This window comes from Urocitellus parryii, chromosome 1, assembly GCF_045843805.1.
Source record: "Urocitellus parryii isolate mUroPar1 chromosome 1, mUroPar1.hap1, whole genome shotgun sequence".
In the NCBI taxonomy this organism is placed as follows: domain Eukaryota; kingdom Metazoa; phylum Chordata; class Mammalia; order Rodentia; family Sciuridae; genus Urocitellus; species Urocitellus parryii.
The window spans coordinates 170,813,251-170,837,080 of NC_135531.1; the positions used below are offsets into that span (position 1 = coordinate 170,813,251).

Genomic DNA, 23,830 nt, shown 5'->3' on the forward strand with positions numbered 1-23,830 from the left:
AGATCCATGTCATGGCCATGTCCATCGCCTGGATAGCAGGAGGCAGTAGTCACGTGCAGAGTGCCTTCCCACAAGGGACTGAAAATGCACAGTGGGTAGGTACTGTGAGATCCACAGCCTCAACATCCCCACCGCAAGAGGACACACCTCCCTGTGATGAAGTCACTCACAAGTGGGTAACTCCAAGAAACCAGGGGCTTTTGAGAAAGTTTTCGGTGAGCTGGTGTGAAATAAATATTTGTTGGATGATTTAATTTCGAACTTCCCAATCCTTGCCCCTTTTCCTCTTTCTCCATTTCTATTTCTCTTCTGTTTGTCCCCTTTTGAGCTTCCTTCCTTTCCCATTACTCCTAAGCATACATAATACAGTGTGAAACTATCTTATTTGCTTATAATAAATGCAGGGTCTTCCTAGATTTGATCATGAATTTCACATAGATTTTTCATAATATTATAAGAATGAAGAGGAGTGCTTTCTTCCTGTGAACATAGATAATTTTTTTTCCATAGCTCAAATTTCCTTCTTTACAAAGTTTTACCACCATTGACTGGAAACTAGTGACACCAAATCCACCAGGGACATGTAAGACTCCACATCATGTTCCATGGACAGAGAAAATACGCCATACCTTACAAAAGGATGTATTCCAGCTGAGAATTCAAATTCTACATACCAATGATGGTTAGAACAATAAAACTTTAATCAAAATTTCAAAGTAAGCTACCCAAATTGAACCAAGAGGACATAGAAAACCTAAACCAACCAATAGCAATGTGATTGAATCAGTAATAAAAATCCTTGCAACAAAGAGAAGCCCAGGATTGCCAGTTGAATTCTACCAGATCCTTAAAAAAGAACTCATGCCAATGCTCTTCAAATTATTCTACGATATAAAGAAGGGGTGTTATGGTTAGGATGTATTGTGTCCCCCAAAACCTCCTCTCTTAGGGCAAGAAGGTTTCCAGGTGAAATGATTAGATTATGAGAGTCGCAACCTAATCAGTGGGTAAAACCATTGAAAGGGCTGACCCTTTGGAAGGATTGGGAGGGGGTGTTTGCTGGGGGTGTGGTCATGGGGTGATGTGCTGCTGGGGTGGTGGTCCTGGCCTTGGGTGGTGCGTTGCTGGGTCTCCCTGGCTGTCCTGGCTCTCCCTCTCTCTGCTTGCTGGTCGCCCTGGCTGGGCAGCTTCCCTGCACCACACTCTTCCCCCATGATGCTCCCTCACCTCAGAGCAAGGGGCCACAGACCTTGACTGGCCCTCTGAGACCCTGAGCCCACACAATCTCCTCTGCCTCCAGGCTGGTCTTGCGGGGTGTTTGGGTGACAACAGGGAGGAGCTGATTGGCACAGGGGGACACACCCAGACTGAGCCTAACCAAAACCTGAGGAGAACATGTCAAGGAGAAAAGTCCACAAACTAATGACCTTGATCAACGCAGATGAAAAACTCCTGAACGAAATGTAGTATTTTCCTGAAATGTGACCTGAGGAAGCGAAGGATCACGCACCTGCACAGGAAGGGACTCTAGCCAAGGCAGCGCCCACTCCCCCGCCATCCCCTCGCGCCCACAAGCACGCATGCGCACCTACGGCCCTGCAGTGTGGCTCCTGCAGACCTTTCTGCGCATACAAGGAACTCAGCGCCTGGTTCCTGCAGCCTTCTGCAGGGCGCTGGAATATGTGTGGGGTGCTTAATACCCTGACCTAAGGGACAGCCTGTGCCTAGTAGATGATAGTAGTAGGCAGAGAAACAAGCAGCCACCACTGTCAGTGAACGGAGGCGAGAGAGCTTTCTCTACGTGAGAAATGTGCAACAGAAATTTAAAGTTGAAAACCACCATTTACACAGGCTTAAGTTTTAAATGTGGTAAAATGTGTGCAAAAGTATATTCCTGAAGCTTGTGAAACCATGTGGAAATAAATCAAAATCTTAACTAAAAAGAGAGGTATTCTTTTTTTAAAAAAATAAGTTCAAGGTAGAAGTATAGCTAGCTTTCCTAGAAGGCCTGGGGTCCAGGCGAGCAGCCCAGTGCACTATGCTCACCACCTGGCTGGGCCCTCCTAACCCCGCAGGAGGGCTACACTGTCAAGATGTGCCAGCAGCTAGCAAGAGCAGGCAAAAATGGGATGTCTGCCTGATCCCTCCTGCGGAGAAGGGAGACTCCAGGACAGAATTCCAAGTTGACAGTTTCCTTTTTCATGTTGTAGGTTCATTGACAATTTGGTTTTTTTCCTCCTGTCTTGTTTTTGTCAAATGTTAACATAGCCAAACCCAGAAAATAACAATGAACGTCTAAAACTTAAGAAAGAAGGAAAAATCATGATGAGCTTTCTGACACTAAAGGCAAAAATAAAATATAAGTCCATGAAGCTGTAGGACTTGATGTTAAAATATGAGGAAAAGATGATAACTATTGCAGGTATCAGGACCACAAAGAATTTTTTCCAATGGACTGCCACAGAGTCACTGGATAATTAACAGATAATTTAAAAAAACTACTTTTGGAGCATCCAGACTGGCACAGAGGAGAATTTTAGTAAATGCATGGGTGCAAGTCACAATTCGACAGGAGGCAGCCCCTGACACAGCACTCTGAGGAGGTGACCTTGTTCTGGGAAAATTCTGAGAGTACTAAGAACTGCACTTCTCAAAACAGATGTGCTAATTTAAAAAGTACTCCAAGCCTGGCAAAGTGGCTCATGCCTATAATACCAGCAGCTGGAGAGGCTGAAGCAGGAACATTTTGAGTTCAAAATCACCCTACTTAGTGAGGTCCTGAGACACTTAGTGAAGTCTGTCTCAAGATAAAACATAGAGGGTTGCTGGGGGAGTAGCTCCATGGTTAAGTACCTCTGGGTTCAATATCTGGTACAAAAAAAAGGAAGAAAGGAAGAAAGGAAGGAAAGGAAAGGAAGGAAGGAAGGAAGGAAGGAAGGAAGGAAGGAAGGAAGGAAGGAAGGAAGGAAGAAGGAACTTGTCTCAAACTCTAGAAGGTAGAGACTAATTTTCCACCCGATAAACCAGCACTGGTCTTCATGACATGCTAGGCTGACAGAATTCAATGGAAGATGATCTCCACCTTCCAGACCAGGTTGTAGAAAGCTGGTAGTTTCCAGGTAGTTACGCTGTCTTTAGGGCCTGAGTCATCAGAAACTCAGTAGTTCTAAGGCTGCCAGATAGGGAGGCGCCCAGGGTGAATCTGTGGGGTCACCGTAAATGTCCTCCGACACCTGATGGATTGAGAAGTGTGCACCCAGGAGAATACTATCCAGACTTTGGAAGGGAGTCCATGCTGCCATAATCAAGGATGAATCCCCAGCAGGTGAAGTGAGTGGAACAGACAGGTGATGTCACCTGCAGAACCTACAACAGCCCAGCGCTGGCTCACCCCTTCCTCCTTCCACCACAGGAGGAAAGAGCAAGGAGCAGGCCCACACCGATGGCAGGCAGCCTGCTGGCCCTGTATCATGGGCCTCCCGGAGTCCAGAGCCATGGGAAATAAACTTCTGATCTTTACTACATAAGTAAATAACTGGAAATCAAACTTACACAAGCAGAAAATAGAGACTGTGGGCCTGGAGAGATGTTGGTCAGAGGCTACACGGTCTTGGACAGGCTCTCAAGAGCCCTGTGGTACAGGTAGCGACTCCAGGTAACAACACTGTGTTGTTACCCAAGGGCTCTGATGCTAACCCAACTAAGTATGTCAGATGAGCTTGATTCCACCATGTATACATATTTTAAAAACTCACCATGTGTGCCATAGATGTGTTCAATTTTTATTTGACAACTTTAGCTTAATTTGAAATTTTAAAATGTGGTAGTCGTTGTGAAAGCCCACTTCACTTAAGGTAACCAAAGACGGCTTCTCAGATGGGGGTCATTGGCATGAATTGAAAAGATGAGGAAGGTCCAGGCTTGTGAGGAAGAGGGAGGAGAACTTGAAGATTGTGAAGAACAAGGTCCAAAGCCAAAGAAAGGCCATGTGTCCACAGCAGCCAGAAACAGAGGAAGCCACAACCACAGGCCACAGGTCAGAGCAAGCCAGGACTCAGAGGTGGCAGCCATCCTGGAAGAGCTCCCAGGGGCAGTGCTGAGGTCCTGCTGCCCCCTGAGGAGGCCCTGCCATAGGTCTGGCTGTGGGACGCTGAGTTCAGCACCTCTGAACACCCCAGAAGGGGACAGCTGCACTGTGGTGATTCTGTTCAATGGCGACTTCTCTTTTTTTGTGTATCCTACTTCATGAGTTGTACTTTCCTGAGGGAAGTCCATGCTGAGTCACTTAGTGGCCCTGAGTACCTCCCATCCTACCTCCTCCCTCCCTCCTCTGGGATCTCCCCTCGCTGCTCTACCCTCCCTGCTCTTGTGACCACCATACCCAGTCTTCCTAGGCTCCCTCCTCCTGCCTTCTTCCCTCCTCCTCCAGTCTGCAGGATCCCCCTTCACCCTCCCTTCCTCCTCCTCCCTCCCTCCTCTGGTGTCCACCATTCCTCTCGCCCCCACCCTCCTCTGATGTCCTATGCCCAAAAGCCCAGGGCTCAGGTCCCCTGCTCTGCACTCCCTACTGTCCTGTGACAGCCAAGCCCAGGGCCAAGGTCCCCTGCTCTCACTCCCTCCTGTCCTGTGCCAGGCAAGCCCAGGGCCCAGGTCCCCTGCTCTCACTCCCTCCTGTCCTGTGCCAGCCAAGCCCAGGGGACCAGGTCCCCTACTCTGCACTTCCTTCCTGTCCTGTGCCAGCCAAGACCAGGGCCCAGGTCCCCTACTCTGCACTCCCTCCTGTCTGTGCCAGCCAAGCCCAGGGCCCAGGTCCCCTGCTCTCACTGCTTCCTGTCCTGTGCCAGCCAAGCCCAGGGCTCAGGTCCCCTGCTCTGCACTGTCTCCTGGGAACTGGGGAGGCTGAGGCTGGAGGATTACAAGTATTAGGACAACCTCAACAACTAGGCAGACCCTTTCACAAAACTCAATGTAAAACACAACAAAACAGTGTAAAGAGGGCTGGAGTGTAACTGAGTGGTGGAACACTTGCCAAGCATATAGCAGGCTATAGCTTTCATTCCAGGCACCAAAAATAATAGAAAGAGAAAAGTATGTGAATGGGGCAGAAGCTATACTGGACTTGAATTATTGCTCTTAAAACCTGACTGCAATGTCCAAGAGATTCCAAAATGAAGTTAAATGGAAAGCCTACAGCAAGCTGGTGCTGCCTCCATCTTTGGGCCCTGCCTTTCTCTCTGGCTGTTCCTCGAGTTTCGGCTTCAGCCCAGATGTCACCTGCTCCATGAGTCTTGCCCTGCGCACTCTCACTGTGATCCCCAGTGCCCCTCTGTGCTGTCACCCTGGGGCAAGGCTCCTAGCACAATGGAAACTGCCTTCTATACCTATGGTTCCCTCAACAGCTGCGAGTCCCATCCAACCAGAATGCAAGCTCAGTGGAGCAAAGACCCCATCTGCAGTGCCCAGCACAACACTCTCTCCAGCTTGCACCCTCCCAGAGGGTGGGAGACAGACCAGAGATGGATGGAAGACAGAGGAGAGACAGGGATGATAGACAATGGCAGGTGATACAGAGATCAGAGCTAGAGGATAGACACAGGGTGCATGGATGGGTGGATGGATGGATCACAGATGACAGATGATAGACAGGCCACGGATGACCCATACAAGATGATGGATCTGGATAGATGGATGACAGATGATGTAGACACAGGAGCTGGAGGGTAGCTACAGGATGGATGGAGGGTTAGATAAGCAGACAACACATGATGGACAGGGGAGGGGGACACATGATAGATGACGGAGCTGGATAGAGAGAAGACAGATGACATACATATCAGATAGCTGACAGATGACACAAGATGGACAGAGATGGCGAGACAGCTGGCTGAGTGGAAGAATGACTAGCACTCCTCATGGGGACAGAGGCTTGGGTGGAATTCTGTAAAGCACATGGACTGGCTGCTCCTCACTCACACTTATGTGGATTGTATGTAGCGTAACTTTCCATGTGGGGATCTGGAGGGGTTGGCCAGACCCTGTGTGGGGACACCTGTAAGGTTGGCTGGTCTATGTGTGGGGACACTGGGAGGGACTCACTGTTGCCTGTGTGGTGACACCTGCAGGGATCTCTGCCAACTCTACATAGCTGAACCTGACCCAGCCCCATGCTGAGTGGTGGGGGCAGAAAGGCCTCTCATGAGTCAAACCCATGTCACCTTTCAAGCCGGGAGATCAGGGACGTTCCTCCATGTGCACTGAGGCCCAGTGGTGACACTATGACAGTGCTCACCGTGCTGGGCTTGCACTGGTTCAACAGGAGCCCCCTTGGCGAGAACAGCCCTCACAATCAACAAGGCGTTCACAGACCAAGCCAGGCAGTGTCTGGGTTCCCAGGGACTCTAATGGGTGACAGCCACACTGGGAGCCCAGGAGTGAGTGTGGTGGCCAGTGTGAGGGAAGCACAGCTCCAGCTAAGGCCCGGCGCAGCCTGCTTCACCAGAGGCCCAGCTGCCCCAAAGGCTGTGGCTGGCCTATAGGCCAGGGCTGCCCCAGAGGACACGGCTGCCCTGAAGGTGTGGCTTCACCAGAGGCTGTGGCTGCTCCAGAGTCCATGGCTGTCCCAGAGGCTGAGACTGCTCCAGAGTCCATGGCTGCCCTGGAGTCTGTGGCTTCACCAGAGGCCATTATTGCCCTTGGACTAGAATGCCCATGGTGACAGGCAGAGATGCTGGGTTCTCCCTGGAGCTACGAGCTGCTTCGCCAGTCATGAACAAAGACACCTGTCCTCAGTCACCTTACCCTGGACACGCCCAGCTCATCTCATGCAGAAGCCATGCCGGGCCCAGGAAGTACTAGGGTGGGAGCCTCTGGGGACTTGGAGTGGCTCCCTGTGCTGGACACAGCTCCCTCTGCCTGCTCTGGTAGGGAGCCACACAGGGACAGAGGTGGCCACAGAATGCTCAGCCCCTGGGGTGAGAGCTTTGCTGTGTGAAGAGACTTCCTTCACTTTCAGCCATGCACCCTGGGGGAAGACTGTTCTCAAGATAATGAATAAGACATGACTCCCCCTGGAGGCACCTTCCTGCAAACTTGGCCTTTGAACTAATTATCTGCTTGCACATGGCTCATACCCCAGAGGAGCCAGACACTAACCCTCAGGAGGCTCAGTGGAACAACAAATTCTCTCTCTTGTTTAAATTCTAGAGTCATCACCACAGGATCCCAGATCCTCTGAAGAGAGGGGCTGTGTTGGGCATGATGGGAGCAGCCTCCCCTGGTACACAGGGGGGGAAGGAGGACCCCGGCTGGACCTATGCCCCCTGTGTGTGCTCAGAGCCAACAGCAAGGGGAGGTTGGTGGGACAGGAAACGGAGAGAGGCCACATCAGAGGTGGACTGGGTGCCACGAGTAGGTGCGCACAGGGTCCCGGTGCCCTCTAACGGGATGCAGGGCAGACTGAGCACAGCCTGGCGTGAGGAAGGGATCCGTGCTGCTCCACAGCAGGATCTCCTGGGAGGGATAAAAGGCAAGCACCACGGCAGCAGGGATCCAGAGAGCGCTGGCCCTTCCCGTTTTTCAAGAACCTTCCTTCTGCTAGTCCTCAAAGCTGGTGGCCCAACTTGACCCAGTGGTTGCCCACAGTGTCATGGCACAAGGATAATTCCTTAAAAAAATCACATTTGTCTTTCTCTGCCTGGCTTACACCACTTAAAATGGTGGTCCCAGGCTTGTCCATTGCCCCAGGAGAAAGGATCGTCCTCTTGCTGGGCAATGAGCTTGCCACTGTGCACAGCCCTCAGCCTCCCACCCTCCTGCTGACGGACACAGTGGCCGTCAAGCTTGGGTGCAGCTTCAGAAGCTCCCCTGGCTGATGTCCTCCTGGGCTGTGGTCCCCTAACTGGCTGCTAGTCACCCAGCCACTGTGTCTTAACTTTGGGAGGAAACTCCATGCTGCTCTCCATAACGCCTGTGCTAACTTCCCTGCCCACCACTGAGCAGAGGGTACCTGTCCTCCACACTCTGGCCACCTTAAGGGTTGCTTTTGTAATAGGCACTCGGACAGAGAGGGCAGAGAAATGTGCTGATCCTCACATACAGATTGTAAAAGAGCTGACCTTGGAGGAGAGGGCAGGATGGTGGCTGCAGTGCTGCCGGCCATGGGGGGACACTGGAAGACTGTGGACAGGAGTCATGGATGACAGCCGTGGCAGAGGGAAGGCTGAGAGATCTGCACTGGGCTGTTTAGTCATGATAGAGGAGTGGACGCTAAGCACCCTCTGCACCAGGAGGAGGCCAGCAGGTGGAACCCGCATCTCCATCAGCCACTCTTCCCCACTCCACCCGCTCCCTGCTCCTCAGAACCCCACGCGGCACCTGAGCAGTACCAACGAATGTGTCCATCAACCAGAAACTAACAGAAATATAGTATACTTACTTATCCAAATTTGACCATGCTAATGTTTGGTTTAGCTTGGTTTGGATACTGTAAGGGAGAATTCCTGTCAGGAGCGGAGGTGTACCTGCCCAGCTGAATGGCCAGGGCTTCCGTGCGACAGGGGAGCACGAGAACTGGGACCAGGCACTGACCTTGCCCTGCCCACACTGGGTGCTCTGTGCTGCTGTGGTTTCCCTGGCTTGCTGTGTGGTCATTACATATTAAAGGAAAGTCGTGTGGAGAGTAAAGAAGTCACTTCAGCAGGCCTCCTCCTGCCAGGCCACCCGCAGCACACTGAGTCTGCACGCCCTGAGGGAGGCATGCCATCTGCTTTCCAGGGCAGGAAAGCAGAGCCCCAGGCTGGGGCTCCCTGTCCCACACCCTAGGGTCCCTGTGTCAGGCTGGCCCCACTGGATCCAGATGTGGACTCTGGGCATCAGCACTGTGCTCCTCAGCCACGCAGAGGTCCCACCATGCACAGCACCACCCCAGCCAGCCCAAAACCTGCTGCCCCTGTAGTGGGCAGATTAGAACTCACACCCACCTGCTGCAACCAGCACTCTCTGGATGCCTGCACATAGCTGATGGACGGCTGTCCACTGCGTCTCCAGCCTGTGTCACCGGGAAGTGAGCACACAGCCCCAAGATTCTGTTTCCTCTTCTTCTAACACCACATGTGACCTTGGCCCTTCGAGCTGGTGATGCGCTTCCTAACTTTCTTGATGCACAGTGCCCACTCCTAGCGGCTGCACCTTGGTGAGGACACGCTGATCTAGAATCTGCACTTCTGAACAGAGGGCAGAGGACTGGGATCAGGGCACACGTGCAAAATGGTACAGAGGTGTGTGAGCAGATCCACAGCCAGTTCTGAGAGGGAAAGGACAGTCCCGAGGGAAGAGCTCACCAGAGGGATTGGGGCAGCTCTGAGCACATGCCAGGCAGTGTCCCCCTGGGGAGAGAAGGCAGAGGAAAGTCTGGAGAGAAGACAGGAGCACGAGGTCTTGCCCCCACCCCGAGAGAGTCCCCGAGCCAGGCAGGAGGAGGGCATGGAGAAAACCTGAGAAGGAGAGGACCCCAGACCCTGCACAGAGGGCAGTGCCAAGCAGCCCCAGGAGGTGACAGCCCACAGAGGATGAGCACAGGATGTCACCAGAGGCACATGGGTCATACACGGAGATCCAAGCCAAGGCAGGAAATGAGAGCAGACAGAGGGAAGTGATTGATCCATGCAGGGGACCCTGGAAGCCTCTCCTCATGAGTGCAGCAGAGCAGTTGGAGGAGCAGGAGGCTCAGAGTGCAGAGAGAAGGAAGGGACGTCAAGGACACTGGTCCTGCAGGGGCAGGAGGCTCAGAGTGCAGAGAGAAGGAAGGGACATCAAGGACACTGGTCCTGCAGGGGCAGGAGGCTCAGAGTGCAGAGAGAAGGAAGAGGCGTCAAGGACACTGGTCCTACAAGGGCCCCCAGGTCACAAGGCCCCCAGGAACAGACAACAGCGAAGTAGAAATAGAGTTCGCTGTAACTAGGGATTCCCCACACACCACCAGCCACACCTCCAGGCACAGTAACTTCTGGACGTGGAGGCTTACTTCTGACCATTGCCCAGCGGCCAGTGAGGAAAGGACACAGTCTTCTCAGAGGCTCTGAAGAGATGACATTCTTCTCCTCCCACAATGGAGCTGTACCTAGACATGAATACCAGGTGAAGACAGCACAGACACCAAATCAGGCCCTGCAGCACCACTGACGCAGCACCTCAGCCACTGCTAGAAGCCAAGCGCAACAGGCCCACAGCATGGACACCGAGGTCAGGCAGGCAGGCCACCAGGACACAGCGTGCTCCAGTGCACGAAGGCCAGCCAAGTTGGTGCTTGAAGAGAAGAGGAAGCAGAAAAAGTTATGTGAGGTTTTCTAATTTGATGAATTTGACAAAATTCAACTTTCTTTTAATGAAAAAAATAAAAAAGTAGGAATAGAAACTATGTCAACTTAATAAAACACACACATAAAACCCACAGCAAACCTGAAATGATAGAATAAACAGTGCCCTGAAACTTAATGACCAGCCAGCTGGGCAGAAACTTGTCTCAAAACCCAGCAAAGGTGTCAAATACACATTCTCCAAAGAAGAGATGCAATGGCCAAACTGTGAGGGAGCAGACGCACACGTCACCACCAGGAAAGGACAGGGGACCCAGGTAAGGTTCAGCTCCACACCTGTCAGGCAGCCAATCCATCCTGGGTCCAGCTTGTGGAGGATGTGCAGACCCAGTACCCGCGTCCACTGCAGAGGAAAGGCAACGACAAGGGAGCTTGCCAGACAGCCTCTTCCCCAGATTCCTCAGGTCCCCTGACTCCCAGTTCAACATTGTCCTTGTTGACTGCACCCCAAAGTCTGAAGCAGGTCAGAGAACACCCCACACCACACATTGAGCAGGTCTGTTCACAGCAGCAAAACCTCCCGGCGACCTCTGGGTTAGCAGCAGGTAACACACCAGCAAGTTTATACATGTACTATGTGGCCTGAAGAGGTAGGACCTCGCAACCTGCACTGCAGTATGCACTTCAGGGCATTGTGTAAGGAAAATGAGCTAATCGTGAAACTAAAAATATGGCATGATCATGTTAGCTGACGCAGTCAGAGCAGTCAGAATCACATGCAAGCAATGAAGCTGGGGGTTGCCATGGGAGGCGAGAGGGTTGCACCCTGAAACCACAGGGCACACAGTAGGAACAGGTAAGTGGAAAAATCTTATCTGTATTTACCATAATGAAACAGTGGGGCAAAAAGGAAAGGGAGAGAGGCTTGCTGTCAATGAGTTGCAGCTGTCTCCTCCCAGTGAAGGACACAGCACCAGGCAGCTGCAGGGTAGCTGGTCACCAGCCCTCTCCTGAGCCAGGGCCCTCCCTGACTGCTAGGGAATGACACAGCAGGCACTGTCCCCTGAGAGCCTTTCCTGGAAGAGATGTGAATGCCAAGTGCTGAAGCCCCTTGCCCTCTGGACAGCAGCAAGGCTTTGGAATGGACTGAGAGAGAAACTTAGTCATAGAAAAAAGAGTAGGAATAACAAGAATAAGTGCACAGGTGAGGCCACGGGGCTCAGCATGGACCTCCACATGAAGTCTGCCTGCAATGCGGCAGGTCTCCCTCCTGCGGTGTCACCAGCAAAGGCAGAGATTGACAGAGCAGACCCACACAGGGAGGGCTTCTCCAAAAACTAACGGGACCACCCACCACCATGGTGAAGGCCTCAGAATGTTGCCATGGAGACACTGAAATGAAAACTCCCTGCTCATCTCACCTCTCTTGTCTGCAGCCAGTGGAGAGCCAGAGCCATGGGAGGAGAAAGCGTGAGCTCCCCAGAAGCACCATCCTGCTGGGCTTCTCAGGTACCAAGCTGGAGCGCCCCCTCTGCACAGAGATGCTGGTCTCTGCATCCTCAAGCTCACAGGCAACAGCCCCACCATCTCTCTCTCCCTGCTGGAGCCCAGACTCCAGATGCCCACGTACCTCCTTCTGGGCAAGCTCTCTGTGCTGGACCTCTGTGTCACCTGCACCATTGTCCCACAGATGCTGGCCAACCTCTGGGGGACAAGAAGACGATTACCTCCGAGAGCTGCATCACGCAGTCCTACCTCTTCCACTGGACAAGCTGCAAGAATGTTCCCTGCTGATGGTGATGGACTTTGACCTCTACATGGCAATCTGCCAGCCCCTCCAGTACCCACTCATCATGTGCCCGTGGGTGTGTGGGCAGCTGGCTGCCACAGTCTGGTCCAGCGGCCTGGCCAACTCTGTGCTCCAAGCCACACTCAGCCTCCAGCTTCCCTTCTGTGGGCACCATAACCTGGACCACTTCTTCTGCGAGGTGCCGGCTCTGATCAAGCTAGCCTGTGTGACACCAGGGCAAACGACCTGGTCCTGACCTTGGGAGCCGTCCCTTTTGGCATAATGGCTCCACTGCTTGTGCTCATCTCCTGCATCTGCATTGCTAGGGCCCAGGGCAGCACAAGGCACTGGGCACCTACAGCGCCCACCTGCTGGTTGTCCTCATGCACTTTGGGCCAGGCATCCTCATATACATACAGCCCCCCACCAACAGCACCCAGACCAAGTTCATGTCCCTCTTCTACTGTGTGGTCCCCCACTGCCCAACCCCCCGCTCTACACCCTGAGAACAAGGATGTGAAGGCAGTCTGGAGAGGGTTGCATCCCAGGGCTGGCTCAGGTCCTAAGGAGTGGTGGTCTCTGCCTGTCTCCTGGAACAATGGCTCGAACACACCATGGCACTGCCCAGGTGAGTCTCTGTGAACACAGAAGAAGGGCTCCCTTCCCCCTCATCAATCACCCAGTGATGGGAAGACTCTTTAGACTCAAAAATCTCTAAGCACCATTGCGCCCACCTTGGCACTGCCCAGCGCGGCTATCCAGAGCCAGAAGGACCAGCATTGTCCCCACCCCCATGGAGTGGAAAGTACCACCTTGGAACCCTTTCCCACAATCACTCCCCTTGCCCAGGTGCCTTCCAACAAAGTTTGCTGACACCTCAAACATGAACCATTTATGGTGAAAACTTTCAAAGTCCTTTCTTTGAAATATACATCCCACATCATCTTAACACACGATGCTAGCCTCCACAGTCGCCAACTGTATCACAGCACCGCAGAGCTGCCCGCTGCTGCCTACCTGTGATGACCCACCTTTCCCTATCTGTCCCCCCTTCCCTCCCACTCTGCTCATCCTGTCATCACATTCCACTCCTGTAAGTTTAACCTGATCAGATTCCACACAAGTGAGATCTGTGGTACTTGTCTTTCTGTTCCTGGCTTATTTTACTTATTAAAGATGCATGGCTTTCAAAAGTCCACATATTATTCAGTATTCATGACACATTTTTTAAAAATGAGCAGTAGACATGATTCACTGCTGTAGTTTTGATGTGAGGTATCCCTCAAAAGCTCAAAAGTGAAAAAATGCAAGAATATTCAGAGGTGAAATGATTATCTTATGGGAGGTGTAACCTCACTAGTAGGTTGATCTGCTTGAATGGATTAACCGGTGGTACCTGTAGGCAGGTTACCTCTCCTGTCTCTCAGCATCTCATGAGCTTCCTTTCCTAACAGACTTCTTCATCCCACACTTTATCAAACCTTGGCTTCATTAATGCCCTCACCATCCATCTTTGGTCATTTAGGGTGACCTCACCATGACAAAAGTCACTTTGTGTTCCTCAGTGAATGTGTGAGGAATATCCAGCACCTCTTTATAATTCTTGCCTGTGTAGGATCATCACCTGCCTCTGCCTACTTTGTCTGTTTTACTGGCAGTTTTAAAGATCAGAGCCAGCCAGCCCCTTGCACGTGGATTAATATGAATCCTGCATGCCCATAACCCCTGTGGCACAGAGCCCTGGTGGGGCACAGATCTGACTGAAAGGCCACTGTTCATGGTGCCCTGCAGGTGTGCTGCACACACGGCCTGTGCAGGGGGGCGGTGGGGACGCCAATTTTGGAAGACACCCACTCTTTGATCCTTCCTAACAACCTCGAAACAAGGAGTTTCCTTCTGCCTCTTTAGTCTCCACCATAATGTCCTTTGAGAGTAGATCTTGTCCCCCACTAGATACATCCTCTGCTTCTGGCAGCACCCTCCTCTTGCCACAGGCCTAAGCAGGAGGGTGTCTTTGTGTACAATTGGTTTAGTATTAGGAACAGAAAATTCTAGAGCAAGGCTCCCAACAGTCCTCTGTGAAATGCTGGCTTTCAGGGGTGGGTTTGGGGCTGCAAGGTGAGGTGGGAGATACAGAAGTGCAGCAGCTCAGCACTGACCCGGAGGATTGTGTGCAGCGATGGTGCACTAGAGACCAAGGGTGTGGACTGCAAGGCTGCACTTTCCGGTGTCACGGGCAGGTATCTGTGTAGATGACCTGATCTCAGATAGACACATGGCACATACACATGTCAAACTGAGGGTCACTGCAGGCCACCTTGGCATCAGATGGTTTCTGGGGGACATCTCGCAGCAGCCCCATCCTCATACTTACTTCCCAGGGCTTCCCCAGATGCTCAAGGAGCTCTCCCTTCACCATATTTAGGCCACACTTCATGCACCTTCACCCCTAGTGGGGACTGCTCTTCTGCTGTCCCAGTGCAGGTTCCTGGCCTCCCAGGGAGGCATGTCTCAGCACAGCAGCAGGTGGAGACTGAGACCCACCTTCCACAGCAAGTGAGTGAGGCCCTGCAGTCTCCACAGAAACTCCTCTCGCAGCCTTCAGGCATCTCAGAATGAGTAGGACAGGACTGAAGCTGTCCGGCCTTGACCCTGAATGCTGGGAAAATGTCATCTGGAAGAAAATGGGACATGGGCACATCTCCTGGCCATTGTGCCCCGAGTGTCTGGAATGTCCCCCAAAGCCAGATGGAAAGAGCAGGAGGCTGAAGAGGTGAGCAGTCATCCCTACAGTGCACACTGACATAAACCTCCAAGGATGCCCTCTGCCTCGCTCCCCGAAGACCCTCCACACAGCCAGCCAGGGAAGAGCCCAGGCATCCTCCACGGGTGAGCAGATGTGGACCTGGCGGTAAGGCCAACACAAGGACACACAGGGGACCCTCGGCCCTCAAGAGGGATGCCATTCTGCTGTTCAAACAGCCTGGGTGGCTTATAGGGCCTGTGCTGAGCAATCAGCCAGACAGGAAGAAAATCCCTGAGTGATCTCACTCTTGGGACCTGAAGAAAAGGAGAGCCAGGCAGCAGCCACCAGGCCAGGCCCTGAGGAAGTGAGGAGGGACAGGGGAAAGGGCACGGGTGCAGGTGCCCAGGAGGAGCCACACCAGGGCCAGGGCTCTCCACGGTACTATGCGCTGGGCAGCCAGCAGTGACTGCAGCGCTCTTACCACTGGACAGTGGGTGGCTGAGACAATGGACATGCAGCTTGTTCTGCAGTGCAAACCATTGTACCACATACAAAAAATACAGCATCACTTTATGACTCAAATACACATAATAAAATTTATCCTAAAATGGAATAAGCCTTCCTAAAGCCCTTCCCTTCACCGTGTTGAGCTAGAATGTTTTAATTTCATTCCCTATTGAACTTGAACCTTTTCTCCCCTTGTAACCAATGAAACGGGTAGCTGGGACTGTGTACAGTGATCAGAAGAGAAATCTCCACATGTACCTGTGGCAGTCACTGTTCTAAGAGCTTGGCCAACACCCTTGCGTCTCACCCTTGTAACAGATTCTGGAAGGCGGTCCTAGTACTTCTCATATCTGCAGATGACACAGTGAGACACAGAGAAAGGAGGAAATCTGCCCAAAGACACACAGACAAAGAGTGGTCAACTCTGCTTTGGCCACTGGGGTCTCAGGCTCCACAGGGCCAACACTGCTGGCTGCAGGCTGAATTTGCAGTCTCCCTCAAAATCCTGAAGAGTCAAATCCCACTGCTCACCACCAGCTTCTCTTCCAAGGCCCCAGCCCAACACAGGGCCTTGACTGGCAGCCAGCCCTTGACACCAATCAACAGACCTCAGGGACAGCCTCCTGCCAGGGGAGAAGAGGCACCACTGGCTGTCTGGGGACAAGGAGCCTAGCCTCCCTCAGGAGTGGAGATAGCAAACCTGACTGAGGCATGCTCATGCAGCAAGGACCGGCACTTTGCCCCTGGATGCCACATCCTCAGGATTAACCTGGGAGCAAGGCTGGGCCACCTCGAGCCCACACCCACCTGCTGCCTCAGAGATTGCAGGAGGCCCAGCACCTCCAGAAAGCCTGCTGACAGGGAGCAGGTGCTGCTGAGGCTGAATCCCCTCTCCACTTGGACCGACGGCCAGGTCAGTGAGAGCAAAGTCCAGGGCCTCCTCAGGGCATGGGCTGGATTGTCCTGAATGTGCAGGGCATTTCCAGTGATAGTCGCCTTGTGGGCCCCCAGACTGAGACCCCTTGGGCTGCAACAGAGCCTGCATCTTTGACATTGTCCTCTAAAAATGCCAGGGAACCACGGGGTGCATGGCTGACCTTCAGCTCCAGACACACTGCCCTGCACAATGCACTAGATGCTGGCAAGGTAACAGCATGGACACTCATTTCCTGTCTCTGCTGGATGCCACCAGGGCCCGGGCGTCCAGAGGGCAGGAAGTCAGTGAAGGATGGTCATGTACCAGGCAGCTGATTCAACTCTGTGGACACCACCTGGATGGGGGGAGGCCACCCGCAGCACATAGGGACCTGAGCCCTCCCCACAGCTCCATCATGCTCCACCAGTGCCCTGACAAGGAAGGGGGACAGAGCAAGGAAGCGAAGGTGTCCCCAGAAAAGCAGCTGCAGGCTGGATCTCACAGCAAACCCAAGCAGCCCAGGGGCACAGTGAGGGAGCTGGGCTGGTCCCTGACTCAGGGAGGGTAGCAGGAACCTCCTGTGATGTCCCCGTTCGCAGGACCAGGGCTCACCACAGCAGTGCTGACAGGTCTGCACAGAGCACTGCACAACAGTGGTAGGGACTGGCACACCACTGCAAGCCACCCGACACCTCTGGGGGAGGGCAACAGGAGCCACAAACTAACAGGGAACTGGCTGGGGCTGGGAGCCAGGTTGGAAGTGGGATGACCCAGTCCACGGTGTCAGGAAGGCATGTGTAGGACACGAAAATGAGAGCTGGAGACACGGGTCCAGAAGGACTTGCCTGAGCAGGATTGAGTCAGGCTGGGAGACAGCTGTTCATCCAGCAAGAGAGGCTATGCCTCGGCGGGATCTGGGGTCAGAGAGAAGGCAGAGAAGGCCAATGGGGTCAGAGGCTCCAAGTCAAAAGAGATGGACAGCCAGGCATCCCATGCAGGACACACAGGGCCAAGACTGACCAGTGTCCAGCTGTGAGATCAAGAAACTGTGGGGGTGGTGTGAATGTTTGCCCAAATAGGGAACACGTGAGTGCAGGCACCCAGGTGCTGTGTCTGTGCACCCATGTGTGGTGTGTATGCATGTGACCATCCTGATTGTGTCTCTGTGTGGGCACCCAGGAGAGGTGTGAGTGTGTATGTGTGTGTGTGTGTGTGTGTGTGTGTGTGTGTGTATGCACACATGCCCAGGTAGGATATGCATGTGTCTGTGAGCTCAAATAAGGTATTGTGTGTGTGTGCGCCCAGGTAGGGGTGTGTCTGTGTGTGTATGCACACACGTCCCCAGGTCGGGTGTGTGAGTGTTTGCGTGCCCCCCAGGAAGGGGTGGGGGGGCCAACTGAACCTCCTTTGTTAGAGTCATGCCAACCAAAACCAAAAAGCACATCATCTCAGCCACTTAGAATGGCTATGATCAAAAAGGTAAGAAGTTCCTGCTGGAGAGGAATTGGAGAAGGACCACCTCCCACCCTGCTGGTGGGGCATAAGTTCATGAGGCCATGGTGGGGAAAAGCCAGGTCACTCAAAGAACTGAAAGATATCTACCTTGGTCCAGCATGGCCCTGGGCGTGTGCCCAAAGGCAAGGAATCTTATGCAGGAGGTATCCCCATGTCCATCCAGTTCACTGTGCACAACTCCCAACAGCCAGGAGCCCAGGTGCCCATCAGCGAGGAATGAAGGAAACCCAAGAGGGTGTCCTTCAGCCACAAAGAATGAAATCCTGTTCAACTATGTACAGCCAGAGCAGTGAGAAGTTGTGCTCCATTTGTGTACAATGTGTCAAATGCATGCTACTGTGAAGTATAAGTAATTAGAACAAATTTTAAAGATTTAAAAAGAAGAAAAAAACATCAAATTCCTGTTCATAGCAAAATGGGTGGAACTGGAGGGTGCTGTTAGGTGTAACCAGTCAGGCACAGAAGACATGCAATGTCCTCTCCCTGAGACTGAGGAGTGGGCCTGAACAGAACACCCATTAGGAGGGGTGGGGAAGGAAGTGGGGAGTGTGGGAAAAGGGCGCTGGATGTCACCCCTGCGCCTCTGCAAGCATGGTACCCTCATCAGTGCTAATAAACACATGAAAATCCCCTCCTGGTTTGGGTGGCCCCAAACAGATACTGAGAGAGGGGCTGCCCCTGGCCAGAGCTGCCCAACCAGGGAGGACCCAGCAGGCCAATGCCCCACCAGGAACATAGAGGCCCATTTGAGGCACAGCTTCTCTCTCGGAGCCAGAAATTACAAAACTGGAACAGGCTGAGGAGGAAATGTGGAGTGCAGGGGAAGCCATTCTGATTCGCTCCAACAGAGCTTACAAGGATTGAAGGAAAGAGGCACCTTGGAGCTCCAAGTGAGAAACAGAGAACAAGGCCTCTTGGAAGGAGATCATCCTGGGGAAGCACCTGCCCTGGACTGGCCAGGCACTGGCCCTGCAGTGGCCTGGTGCAAAGACACAGCAGGCAGCAAACACAGCAGCCACAGCAGGAGGCCAGACCCTGGAGGGCAAAGCAGGGACTGGGCAAGGAGGGCAACACTGAGAAGGGGAAGCTCTACCTGTGGACAGAAGACCAGGGGAAAGGCAGAAATGCAGCCAGTCGAGACTTCTCAGATTTTCTTTATTTTACCATTTTGACAAGAGACTTTACATAGAGAACTGAGCCCAACACAGAGGTCGTTTTCTTCCCCAGTGTCTTGATTTCTCCTGTGAGCATGCTGGGGATAGAACTGGGGGCTCACAGAGACTAAGCCCTTGTGCTAACCCTGAGCTGTACCCCTTTACTCCCCCAAGTTTTTACCCTGTTCATGGTGACTTTAGAAAAGCCACTCTCCCGTCATAGAAATGTCATACGCTAGCTTTCTTTTCCATAACTGAAAATCAATCCTCCCTAAATTACCTACATAGAGGGTTTGACTTCTTTCCACTCTCAGCATGGAGCAATAGAAAGCCCATCATGAACTGGAAGGCACAGTGCTTGGGAGAGGATAGGAGTTGGGGACCAAAGGCCCTGAGTGGGAAAGCCCATGCATAAAACAGGGCAGCCCAGGTACCCCCAAACAGCAAGGTCCCCCAGAAGCCTCACTGCTTCCTTCCTGAGAGAGGACAGTAGACTGGCAAAGAAGTCACATGTAGAGTGCGAGCTCGGAGGCAGGCTGATCTTGCACTGAACACCTCTAGAGATGGTCTTCACAGGTTCCTGTGCTCAACACTCTGTGCTTGGGGGCCTCTCAGGGGTCATGACAAACCTAGAGCTGAAGTGACATGTCTCGGCTGCTCCACTCCAGGTACCCATGCAGTCTGGCACTGCCAAAGCCAGTGATCTGTGGGAGGGGAGAGTGCTGTGCTCCAGAGAGGAATGAGCACCTCTTGCAGGCAGAGTTGAGCCCCCAGAGCCCCCAGCTGCTTATGAAGCCCATCTTGCTTTATCATCTTCCTCCTTTCTCCCACCACCACCACCAAAGACAAGGTGAAAAGCCTGAGAGTGGACAATTCCCCTGAGTGTAACTGCAAAGAAATGAAGCAGTCCAACTCAAATAAACCTGTCATGTGTGCGTCCCCTCACCCCAGTCCCTTGGCCACCTGAGGCTCTACTCCCCATCTCAGCAGATGCAGACACTGACGTTGGAAACATGAGGGGGCATGGTCACAGAGAAGGAAGGGAAGTGAGGATACAGGTGCAGTTGTCTGACTCCCCCAGTCCCAGTGACTGCAGAGGTCAGAAAGGTCAGACAGGTGTAAAATGATGATTACCTTCTGACAGGACTCATTCATTCCCACTCTCTTGACTCATCACAGGTGCCACAAGATGCCTCACCATGAGAAGTGACAACCAGAGCTTCCTGTGGGATCCTCCAAAGGACTTCATCCTTCTGGGCGTCTCTGACAGACCATGGCTAGAACTTCCTCTCTTCGTGGTCCTCCTGGTATCCTACATTCTGGCCATGCTGGGAAACATTTCCATCATCCTGGTGTCCCGGCTAGATGCCCAGCTGCAGAGCCCCATGTACATCTTCCTCAGCCACCTGTCCTTCCTGGACCTGTGCTACACGACCACCACGGTCCCCCAGATGCTGGCCAACATGGGCAGCTCCAGGAAGACCATCAGCTACGGTGGCTGCACCATGCAGTATGCCATTTTCCACTGGCTGGGGTGCACCGAGTGCATTGTCCTGGCTGCCATGGCCCTGGACCGTTACGTGGCCATCTGTGAGCCCCTGCGGTATGCCATTATCATGCACCGCCCTCTCTGCCAGCAGCTTGTGGCAGTGGCCTGGCTCAGTGGCTTTGGCAACTCTCTCGTTCAAGTGGTCCTGACAGTCCAGCTGCCCTTCTTTGGGTGGCAGGTGCTGAACAACTTCTTCTGTGAGGTGCCAGCTATGATCAAGCTGTCGTGTGTGGATACCGCAGTGAATGACACCACACTGGCCGTTCTGGTGGCCTTCTTTGTGCTGGTCCCCCTGGCTCTCATCCTCCTCTCCTATGGCTTCATTGCCCGGGCTGTGCTCAGGATCCAGACCTCCATGGGACGGCACAAGGCCTTTGGGACCTGTTCCTCCCACCTGGTGGTGGTCTCCCTCTTCTACCTGCCTGCCATCTACATGTATCTACAGCCCCCCTCCAGCTACTCCCAAGAGCAGGGCAAGTTCATCTCCCTCTTCTACTCCATAATCACACCCACCCTCAATCCCTTCATCTACACCCTGAGGAATAAGGACGTGAAGGGAGCTCTCAGGAGACTCCTGGCCAGGGCCTGGAAGCCCTGCAGAAGATGAAGATCCATGTCATGGCCATGTCCATCGCCTGGATAGCAGGAGGCAGTAGTCACGTGCAGAGTGCCTTCCCACAAGGGGCTGAAAATGCGCAGTGGGTAGGTACTGTGAGATCCACTGCCTCAACACCTCCCTGTGGTCACAGTGCCTAAAATCCCAAGTCTACTGATGAAATCACTCACAAGTGTGTAATTACAAGAAACCAGGTGTTTTTGAGAAAGGTTTCAGTGTGCTGGTGTAAAACAAATATTTGTCAGATGAATTAATTCCGAACTTCCCGATTCTTGCCCCTTTTCCTCTTTCTCCATTTCTATTTCTCTTCTGTTTGTCCCCTCTTAAGCTCCCTTCCTTTCCCATTACTCCTAAGCATATATAATACAGTGTGAAACTATCTTATTTGCTTATAATAAATGCAGGGTCTTCATAGATTTGAAGATGAATTCCACATAGATTTTTCAAAATCTTACAAGAATGAAGAAGAGTGCTTTCTTCCTGTGAACACAGATAATTATTTTTCCATAGCTCAAATTTCCTTCTTTGCAAAGTTTTCCCACCATTGACTGGCAACTAGTGACACCAAACCCACTCTGGATATGTAAGACTCCACATCAGATTCCAAGGACAGGGAAAATACGCCATAATCTCTTACCTTACAAAAGGATTTTTCCAGTTGAGAATGCAAGCTATACATACTAATGACGGTTAGAACAATAAAACTTTTAAAATTTTTCAAGATAAGCTACCCAAATTGAACCAAGAGGACGTAGAAAACCTAAACAGACCAACAGCAATGAGATTCAATCAGTAAATAAAAAGCCTTGCAACAAAGAGAAGCGCAGGATTGCCAGTTGAATTCTATGATATACAGAGAGGTTGTTATGGTTAGGATGTATTGTGTCTCCCAAAAGCTCCTCCCTTGGGGCAAGAAGGTTTCAAGGTGCAATGACCTAACCAGTGGGTAACACCATTGAAAGGGCTGAGGCTTTGGAAGGATGGGGGGAGCATGGAAGGGGGGCGGGGGGCGTGGACGGGGGGGGGGCGTTGATGGGGGCGTGGTCATGGGGTGGTGCGCTGCTGGAGGCGTGGCCATGGGTGGTGCGCTGCTGTGGGCGTGGCCATGCCATAACAGAGGGTCTCCCTGGCCCTCCCTCTCTCTGCTTGAAGGTCGCCCTGGCTGGGCAACTTCCCTGCGCCACAACTTCCCCCATGATGCTCCCTCACCTCAGAGCAAGGAGCCACGGATCTTGACTGGCCCTCTGAGACCCTGAGCCCACACAAGCTCCTCTGCCTCCAGGCTGGTCTTGCCGAGTGTTTGGGTCACAGCAGGGAGGAGGAGCTGACTGGTACCGGGGACACACCCATGCTGAGCCTAACCAAAACCTGAAGAGGACATGTCAAGGTGAGAAGGCCACAAATTAATGACCTTGATCAACGCAGATGAAAAACTCCTGAACGAAATGTAGTATTTTCCTGAAACGTGACCTGAGGAAGCGAAGGATCACGCCACTGGAACCCACTGTAGCCAAGGAAGTTCCGCTCCCCCCCCCTCCCTCTGTGCATGCATGCACACCCAGGGCCCTGCAGTGTAGTGCTCTGGGCGCTCTGCACACTTTCAGAGCTGCCTTTTCTGGAGCCCTCTGCTGGGTGCTCGCCTGGATGCTGGAATCTGTGTGGGGTGTTTAATACCCTGACCTAAGGGACAGCCTGTGCCTAGTAGAGGACAGTAGGCAGAGAAACAAGCAGCCGCCAGCTTCAGTGATCAGTGATTGGAGGCCAGAGTGCTTTCTCTACGTGAGCAATGTGCAACCGAAAGTTAAAGTTAAAAACCACCATTTACACAGGCTCAAAAATTTAAGTTTTAAGTGTGGTAAAATGTGTGCAAAAGTATATCCCGAAAGCTTGTGAAACTATGTGGAAGTAAAAACGAAATCTTAACTAAACGGAGGGCTATTCTTTTAAAAATAAATAAATAAATAATAAGTTCAAGGTAGAAGTATAGCTAGCTTTCATAGAAGGCCTGGGGTCCAGGCGAGCAGCCCAGTGCACCTATGCTCACCACCTGGCTGGGCCCTCCTAACCCCGCAGGAGGGCTGCCCTGTCAAGATGTGCCAGCAGCTAGCAAGAGCAGGCAGAAACTGGATGTCTGCCTGATCCCTCCTGCAGAGAAGGGAGGCTCCAGGACAGAATTCCAAGTTGGCAGTTTCTTTCTTCATGTTATAGATTCATTTACACTTAATTTGTTTTTTTTTCCTCCTGTCTTGTTTTTGTCAAATGTTAACATAGCCAAACCCAGAAAATAACAATGAACGTCTAAAACTTAAGAAAGAAGGAAAAATTGTGATGAGCTTTCTGACACTAAAGGCAAAAATAAAATATAAGTCCACAAGGCTGTAGGATTTGATGTTAAAATACGAGGAAAAGATGAATAACTATTGCAGGTATCAGGACCACAAAGAATTTTTTCCAATGGACTGCCACAGAGTCACTGGATAATAAATACCTCAGAGCCCCTTATAATTACCTTTTGGAGGATCCAGACTGGCATAGAGGAGCATTTTAGTAAATGCATGGGTGCAAGTCACAATTCGACAGGAGGCAGCCTGTAATGCAGCACTCTGAGGAGGTGATCTTGTTCTGGGAAACATCTGAGAGTACTAAGAACTGCACTTCTCAAAACAGATGTGCTAGTTCAAAAAGTGCTCTAAGCCTGGCACAGTGGATCATGCCTATAATACCA

At 52.2% G+C, this 23,830-nt stretch overlaps 1 protein-coding gene and 1 pseudogene across 1 annotated transcript; both read left to right on the forward strand.

The window, feature by feature from the left end:
- The first annotated feature begins 11,931 nt into the window (after window positions 1–11,931).
- On the forward strand, window positions 11,932–12,622 carry LOC144249876 (olfactory receptor 2C1-like; annotated as a pseudogene).
- Window positions 12,623–20,139: 7,517 nt separating this feature from the next.
- LOC144249889 (olfactory receptor 2B11-like) lies at window positions 20,140–21,096 on the forward strand. The gene has a single exon (XM_077792138.1). The coding sequence runs from the start codon at window positions 20,140–20,142 to the stop codon at window positions 21,094–21,096; it is 957 nt and encodes a 318-aa protein (XP_077648264.1).
- Window positions 21,097–23,830: the final 2,734 nt, after the last annotated feature.

Excerpts from the sequence above, each read along its gene's own strand:
- LOC144249889 (XM_077792138.1), top strand. The coding sequence starts at position 20,140 with ATGAGAAGTGACAACCAGAGCTTCCTGTGGGATCCTCCAAAGGACTTC.